Here is an 8,218-nt window from a genome sequence, read left to right on the forward strand (position 1 = left end):
AGTGAGGAATGGCAAATGTGTGTTAGCGTTAGTGTGTTATGTACTTGTTCTCTCTCTCCTCTCCAGGGCTCACCCATTAAGATCTGGGTTCTGCTCAACATTTGCTACAGGTGTGTGTGTGTGTGTGAGAGCACAGAGCCCTGGAGGCCCTCATGTCCCCCCTCCGCTACAGGTGTGTGTGTGTGTGTGTGTTTGCAAGGGGACATTTGCCCTGGCCGCTGTGGCCCTTGTGCTCTAGGGGGCTTCTGTGAAACACCTTGAGAGGGTTACAGGAGCTCTAGACGTGGATGAGACAGAGCGAAGCGATAGCAAGAGCAGAGGACAGATTGATAGAGGGAAAACGATGGGTCAGAGTCACTAAGAGAGGAAGTGTTCATTACCTGAGGGGTTCGGATTTTATGGAGTTTCCATTGAGAACGAGGTACTTCCACTCAAAAGAGTCTGTGTTTGAACGAGGCACTTCCTCTCGGAAGAGTCAGTGTGTGTGAACGAGGCACTTCCTCTCAAAAGAGTCAGTGTGTGTGGCGAGGCACTTCGTCTCGGAAGAGTCCTTGCGTGTGAATGAGGCACTTCCTCTCGTAGGAGTCATGTGTGTGTGTGTGTGTGTGTGTGAGAATGGGTACTTGTCGTTGGTCACATCTGTCTGTCTAGTTGATCACCCCCCGCCCCGCCCTGCCCCGCCTCTGCCCTTCTCCATCGCTGCCTCTCTGCACAGGAACATGATCTAAACTCAAACCAGATGCCACGGCAACTCGCTGTGGAACAGTATTAATCATCGCTATAGCGACACACTGATCTCTTCCCTGATAAGAGCTCTGGCCAGCCCTAAGTGATGGCAGACTTGCCTGCCCCGACCGCCCCCCCCCCCCCCCAAACCAACGCACCGTGAGGGTTAACTAAACAACTCTGGGTGGGGTGGAGGGGGGCTTTCTTTTAAGTTTGTTGATCTCAAATTACATTTAGATTAGCTGCGTTAATCTATGAGGCTCAGGCAGGTTTCTGGTTAATATTATGGCAATTAGGAACACACCGGAAACAGGTTAGCAAAACATATATATATTTATTTTATTTTCCAAAAGTGTTACAGAGTAGTAATACAAAAATAACTTCTATTTTTTCCCTTCCTTCCAGATGAGTCAGAATGCCAGGGCTTCAGTTCAGAACTGGAGAGGAGGCGAGCATACACTGATAGCAACAGGGCCTGATCAGAACTCTCTCACACACACACACACACACACACACACACACACACACACACACACACACACACACACACACACACACACACACACACACACACACACAGTGGGGTCTGTGGGGGTGAGAGCGGCCTTCTCCTCCTATTAAAGCATGACGCTGTCAGGAATGACAACTCAATGCCACTTAGCTTGTCTCCTGGGACTCTCTTACCCCTGCTGCCCCCTTCTACTGCGCCTTTCCCCGACCGTCGCCAGGGGACCCTGACCGTTGCTAAGGGCCCCTGGCATCTCTGAACAGTTTGCCCCCCCACCTCCCAGCGGCCCTCTGGTGAAGGGGCCCCAAATCTGAGCCCAGACTGAGGGACCAGAGGTGACGGGGAGAACCCATACTCTGTCTGTCTGTCTGTCTGTCTCTCTCTTTCCCACTTTCTCTCTCTCCCTCCCTCCCTCCATCGCACTCTGTCTCTCTGTCGCTCTCTTCCCCTCTCGCAGTCTCATCACTCTCTCTCTCTCTCTCTCCCCCCTGCAGTGAGCCTCAGGATTAGTCGTCCTCGTCTGAGGCCCCGTCGTCTCGCACCTCCCGGTACGGCCCCAGTGACCCCCCCTCCGGGTGGTACGACCTCATGCTGGAGCTCAAGCTCTCCGACAGCTTCTGGGCAGCCATTCTGGCCTCTAGCTCCTGCAAGACACACAGACACACACACACACACACAGAGACACACGCAAACAAACGCACACAGAAACAAAACATGCATGACACAGCCATATGGACACATTCATACAATACACATAGAAAAAAACAAGACACAATTATATCTTATATCTTAATTACCTGTGATTAATTATATCAAAAGGCAAGCAATCGAATTATGTCATCAACAGACTTTAAACTACTTATCAGTCGTTGCCTGTGACCTGTTCCTGGACGTTTCCATGGACGACTCATTTTGTGGATATATATATGACTACATGTGGATATACATGTCTACGTGTGGATATATATATGGCTACATGTGGATAAACATGTCTACATGTGGATATGTTGAAGATCAGGTATTTCGTGCTCCTGAAGCAACGCTGGAGCATGAGCGCCCCTTATCGTTGACTGTCTTGAATAGCGTATAAGCACCCACCCTGACAGACTAGGAAAATGTGTGTGTGTGTGTGTGTGCATGTCTATGTGTGTGTGAGTGTGTGTGTCCATGTCTATGTGTGTATGTGTGTGTATGTATGTGTGTCTGTGTGTGTGTGTGTGTGTGTGTGTGTGTATGTGTGTATGTGTGTGTGTCTATGTCTATGTCTATGTCTATGTGTGTGTGTGTGTGTGTGTGTCCATGTCTGTGTGTGTGTGTGTGTGTATGTGTGTGTGTGTGTGTGTGTGTGTGTTTGTATGTGTGTGTGTGTGTCTATGTCTATGTCTATGTGTGTGTGTGTGTGTGTGTGTGTGTATGTGTGTGTGTGTGTGTGTGTGTGTGTGTGTGTCCATGTCTATGTGTGTGTGTGTGTGTGTGTGTGTGTGTGTGTATGTTCTCACCCTCTGTCTCTGTGTCTGTTCCCTCATGAGCCCTGATGCCTCCTCTAGTGAGAGCAGCTTAGCGGGATCATAGTGCAGCGGTGCAAGCCTGGCGGACGTGATGTCATCCAGGTGCTTCCTGTCTCTCTGTCGTCTAGCCTCCACAGAGAGGGGCGACGCACCCCCTGGGGACCCGATGGGGGAGGGGGACCCCGATTTAGGGAGCAGCCTAACAATGGAGAAAACAAAAGACAAAACCAAGGCGTTACAGGGTACTACAGCAGGTGTATGCCATTTCAGAAATCGACATAATATCACCGTCAATCACCACAGTTGAGGACAATGGAGGTCTGGACTCAGAGATGGAAAAAAGGGTTTTACACAGTAATCATGCTCTGGGTTAACCTGTGTCTATATAGAAAGATTACTGCTATGTGTCTATTTGTCCCTTGCTTGTCACCCTATGCTGTATTATTGTCTTTTAATGGACCATCTCAGTCTAAAATAAATCATCATAATCACGATCATCAATCCTGCTCTGGTTTAAGCTATTCTCATGTCATGTTACCATGACAATGACATGGCAACAGGATGTAAACAGAGCATTTGTACTCAACTGGTTGGGTTTGAACTTGGGTCTCTGAGTGGAGACCGTACTCTCCGTCCTCTCCAGCACCTCTACATAGTGCATCTTCTTCAGGGGCTGCCTGACCAGGAACGGGTTTCTGAGGCCACCGCTGCTGCTGCCGCCAGAGCTTCCGGAAGCTTTTTCCCCAGCCTGATCTGACAGCGAGACCCGGGCCAGAGCCTCTGCCAGGCCGCCCCCTTTTGACTCATCGCCTTCTCGGGGGGTGCCGTGTTCCCCGTCTGGGGTGGTCTCCATGGTTTCTGTGGCATTGGGGCTCTGTTGCTGGGCAACCTCGTCGCTGTTGCCATGGCTCCCTGAGGTACTCTGAGGTGTAAGTTCAGCCTCTTTGGGCTGGTCTACATGTTTGGGTTCTGGTGGTCTATTTTCCCCAGGGCCCCTCTCAGGCAGACTCAGGACCGGTGCTGTGGATCTGGGCTGAGGCTGCCTTTGGGTCAGGGCCTGCTGGTACTGGGCCTGGAAATCAGTCCGGACTGTGGACAGGTCTTTCTGCTTCCTCTCCGCCTCTTCAACATGGGCAAGGGCCTGGCGAACTCGCTCTGCAAACTCAGAGATCTTCTTCCCCTTATCAGGAAGGGTGTGGATGAACCTCCTGATCAACCACAGACACACCCTCAGTTACATGGCTAAAACACAAACCTCTACGTTTGATCTGAAATGTAGCGTTACTCATACCTTATCAACATTTAGAAGTTAATTGAACGTATGGGACCTACTGAACAAGTTTACTTAGAGGACACCTATAAGACATAGTACACAACTACCTGTCATTATGCAGAACACTGCAGATATTAGCCCTGCTAGCCACTTAATAAGTAAGCAATAAGTCAAGCCTGTCTGTTATCAAGTACGTTCATAGCGTCTGTTTAGCGTAGCAGCGCAACGGATCGAGGATAGTGGTAAAGTTAGCTCGCTGTTTAAACCCAAATGCACGGTTTAGCTTTACTTACTTATTGCTCAGCAATTTATCCTGGCGTATAAGTATGTCATACAGCTCATCTTTGCTCTTGTTTCGAAGATCACCAACCAATCCCTGGCGCTCTGTCCATGACGAGGACATTGCTGCTATCCCTGGAATAACCCGCCGTGTCCGAAAATAAATTCATAGGGTCAACTAATGACAAATACTTACATAAATACTTAATATTTTATGATCTAGTGAGACTCATGATATCACTCAGCATGTTCAAGTGCCGTTTTAACCGGAAATCGTCATCAACCCGGAAGTACAATAGAATATAGTATGACGATATCTGTTGGTCCTCCAAAGCGCAATGACAAGATTCCTTCCTCGTTCCACGACTATGTAACTCACGTAGGCATAATGTATATTCCCTATCCAGGTATTCACATGCATTGTAACTGCAAAACATTCCATCTGTGTATTACAATAATGAAACAATTGTGGCATGTGTTGTTTTATGGTATATGGGTATTTCATTGCTATAATTAGTCAAATAAACAGGATGAAATCATATGAAACTGCACTACTACCAACGGTTATTTTACTTAAACTGAACAGAATCCTTCTGTAAAATTAGACGAAACTAACTAACCTCAGCAAACTTCACTAATCCATTAGTTCGCTTTACGATGCTTCCCTCTGGTGGTATTTTTTATACACTGCAAATCATCCATTTCTCGACGTTGTACTCGGGCAATAATGTAGATTACAAACCCTACTGTAATAGGATAGGAGATGCCTACCTGACAAAAAAAATAAAAGCCCTGCCTGACATCATGTTAAGGTAGACGACATATACATACAGTACACAATTCTTAATTTTTAATTGAGTATGTTTAACTGATTTGTACTGTTTGCTCCTTGCTCTACCCGTTGAACCCCAGGAACACAGTTCCTAATAACTTTGATTTTATCTTTTTTTTATTTCTTACTGTTCAAGGGAAGTGAAACTTTACAGTAAGATGAGTTGTCACATGTGATCTTTTTAATTACTTTTTTAATGGAAGTGAATCTTTACAGTAAGATGATTTGCCACATTAGACTTCAGGAGAAAGGCACGTTATTTTGCTCCAAATCCTTTGAGTTGTGTCACAGCCCTGGCAGTGTAAAATAAACAGAGAAACAACCCTGCACAATTGGCACATATGTGGCAGTACAAATAATTATGTGGGCTTTCCCTATGGAGGTTGTGTGGCCTTCATAATCATCCGCCATAACATAAACAAAGCAGAATTAGTATTTAACATATACCATATAAATATATGCAAATATTGAGGTATACAAAATTATGCATTTTTAATAAGTTCAGAAACAATGGTCTTCAGCAAAAGTAAAGACTAGAATAAGAAAATGTGTATATAAATATGAAGCTGTAAAATGTTTACTGATCCTTCAAACCGCGTATTTCCTTCATCGTAAACAAAGTAACAACAACAGAATGTGCAGGAAGAAAATAAGTTAAGCGTATAGTAATAGACTATTTACAACATGATACACAGGTATTTACACATGGTATTTACTGGTATTTAATCAAGGTTTGCATTGCTCCAAATATCATTTTTATTTAATGACAACATGGTCTATTTAAAGGCGCAGTCCGTCATTCTAATTCAACACTCTTTTTGTCAAATTCAGCGGATTTGTTCCTCATGGTCCTCTAGCTGCCCATTCAGTTCAAAGCCCTGGTGTTCATGCACTGTAGATGGGAAACAAACATAGAGGCTCAGACCGAGCCATAAACAATTCCAGCCAATCAACCCATTGCTTCAGGAGCACGGAAGGGAGGGCGTAATTTGATTGGCTGTTGAGCTCAAATATCAACAACCTCTCATCAGAATTGCAGACTGCACCTTTATGTCCGGTCTCCTGGTCCTACTCAATGTTGAGCTTGGATGAGATCTCCATGAGTTTCATGAAAGGTGTGTATACTTGGGAGGGGGCAGTCCTGGCTATGGGGGAGTAGGAGAAAGAGGGGGGGTCCTCAGGGCTGGGGGAGACCGTCGAGGAGGTCTGGACGCCGGTCGAGGAGCGGGATAAGGTGGAGGAGTCGGTCTCATCTCGGAGGATGGAGGGAGAGTTATGGAGGTAGTGACTGTACTGGCCCGGGGAGAAGCGGAGCAGGGAGTTGCTCAATCGGCTGCTGGAGGCTAACGGCCCGGTCCAGGCAGGTCTGGGGAGGGGGGCGGGTCTGGGGGTGTAGGACTGCAGCGGCTGGAACTCTTGCTGTGGTGGGGGAGGGGGTGGGGGGTCTGATCTAAAAAAAAAGAGAATAGAAAGATGGACGAGGAAGGAATCATGGCAGCGATCGTGAAACTTGCTTGATGTTTGAGATGAGACGACATAATGCCATTTTTGAGTTTAGATACTGACTTTAAGCCATACAGTTAGCATAAAACAAAAAGCAAAACTGGACTAGTACTATACAACCTCCTATACATACTCCCATATAAGCGAGTCCTCACCTTGCTACAGGGAAGTCACAGGCCACTCCAATGTCTCTGCTATGAGGTTTGTCTTTCTCAGACGTGTTCTGTACAGACATAAAATACTTGAGCTTGTCTTCTAGCTCATTACTCTGGGAGGAGAAAACACACACACAGAGGCAGCGCGAAATCAGAGTGGAGGCAGGAGATTGGGAGACAGTAGTCATGTGATCACTGGGGAGACTAGCTGGGAAGATTAGCTGAAGCGACTAAGGGAAGAACCATGGAGGCTTAAGAGAAGCGGGATCACAGAGAGCTGAGGCAGCACAGGCTGAGGTAACACAAGCTGAGGCAGCACACACTGAGGCAGCACACACTGAGGTAACTGAGGTAACACACGCTGAGGTAACACACACTGAGGCAGCACACACTGAGGTAACACACGCTGAGGCAGCACACACTGAGGTAACACACGCTGAGGTAACTGAGGTAACACACGCTGAGGCAGCACACACTGAGGTAACACACGCTGAAGCAGCACACACTGAGGTAACACACGCTGAAGCAGCACACACTGAGGTAACACACACTGAAGCAGCACACACTGAGGTAACACACACTGAGGCAGCACACACTTAGGTAACTGAGGTAACACAAGCTGAGGCAGCACACACTGAGGTAACACACACTGAGGTAACACACGCTGAGGCAGCACACACTGAGGCAGCACACACTGAGGTAACACACACCGAGGTAACACACGCTGAGGCAACTGAGGTAACACACGCTGAAGCAGCACACACTGAGATAAGACACTGAGGTAACACTGTACTCAAATCATCTATCATGAGACACCCATAGGCATACTATAATCACGTTTTGGCAGAAGACACACGTCTTCATGATGATTGATTTCCAGTTCTACAACAGTGACAAGTTAATCAGTATTGGTCATGACAGCCCTAACAGTACAGGCCATGAAAACCAGTGTCACCTAAAGAAAGTCCATGTTACAACATTAAGGTGGCATAGCATTGAACAGTACGGGCTGCCAAGACAGTTACTGAATGTACACTGGTAACATGACACTGTTATAGCACTGAAAACAATTAATCATAAAGACACATGTCAGGGCATGTCTATGTCAGTGTTATGATGGGGGGTACAAGTGTTACTGATTGATTTTATCGGAGCACAGAGCAGACACATCACACAGTGTGTGTGTATGTGTGTGACAGAGCACACAGAATCTTCCAAAATGGCCAGATAAGTCTTCCCAATGAAAGGGCTTCATGTTGGCCATGTTGTGTCAGAAAGAGTCCTGCTGCAGTCACATAGTCAGGCTGCAGCAGTCTGTTCTCATCTTACCTCACACTCCACAATGGCAAGCCGGTCCAGCAACTCAGAAATAAACATGTCCTTCTGAGCCACTTTAGACCGTAGCTGTTCAACCTGAAAGACAGAAAAAAGGGG

The 8,218-nt window shown here is 46.8% G+C and overlaps 2 protein-coding genes across 3 annotated transcripts in view; both read right to left on the bottom strand.

The window, feature by feature from the left end:
- Positions 1-1,040: 1,040 nt before the first annotated feature.
- On the bottom strand, positions 1,041-4,567 carry polr2m (RNA polymerase II subunit M). The gene is made up of 4 exons (XM_012819407.3): positions 4,309-4,567; positions 3,330-3,950; positions 2,734-2,941; positions 1,041-1,878 (listed from the first exon to the last, which is right to left on the bottom strand). Exons 1-4 carry the CDS (start codon positions 4,416-4,418, stop codon positions 1,741-1,743), a joined length of 1,077 nt encoding a protein of 358 aa, XP_012674861.1. The 5' UTR covers positions 4,419-4,567; the 3' UTR covers positions 1,041-1,740.
- A 718-nt stretch (positions 4,568-5,285) lies between these two features.
- The window catches only part of LOC105893025 (myocardial zonula adherens protein), a 24,652-nt gene continuing 21,719 nt past the window's right edge, over positions 5,286-8,218 (bottom strand). For both annotated transcript variants that reach the window (XM_031557872.2, XM_042702749.1), the window contains 4 exons: positions 8,114-8,197; positions 6,785-6,897; positions 6,173-6,576; positions 5,286-6,018 (listed from right to left, as the gene is read on the bottom strand). In XM_031557872.2, coding sequence (XP_031413732.1) covers positions 6,195-6,576; positions 6,785-6,897; positions 8,114-8,197 — 579 coding nt within the window. In that variant the 3' untranslated portion in view covers positions 5,286-6,018; positions 6,173-6,194. The remainder of the gene's footprint in view (positions 6,019-6,172; positions 6,577-6,784; positions 6,898-8,113; positions 8,198-8,218) is intronic.

The sequence above is a fragment of the Clupea harengus genome, chromosome 20, assembly GCF_900700415.2.
Source record: "Clupea harengus chromosome 20, Ch_v2.0.2, whole genome shotgun sequence".
Taxonomy (NCBI): Eukaryota; Metazoa; Chordata; class Actinopteri; order Clupeiformes; family Clupeidae; genus Clupea; species Clupea harengus.

Excerpts from the sequence above, each read along its gene's own strand:
- polr2m (XM_012819407.3), bottom strand. The coding sequence starts at position 4,418 with ATGTCCTCGTCATGGACAGAGCGCCAGGGATTGGTTGGTGATCTTCGA. Across the intron at positions 3,951-4,308 it reads GATAAATTGCTGAGCAATAA|GAGGTTCATCCACACCCTTC; the intron begins GTAAGTAAAGCT and ends GTGGTTGATCAG. Across the intron at positions 1,879-2,733 it reads AACAGACACAGAGACAGAGG|GAGCTAGAGGCCAGAATGGC; the intron begins GTGAGAACATAC and ends TGTGTCTTGCAG.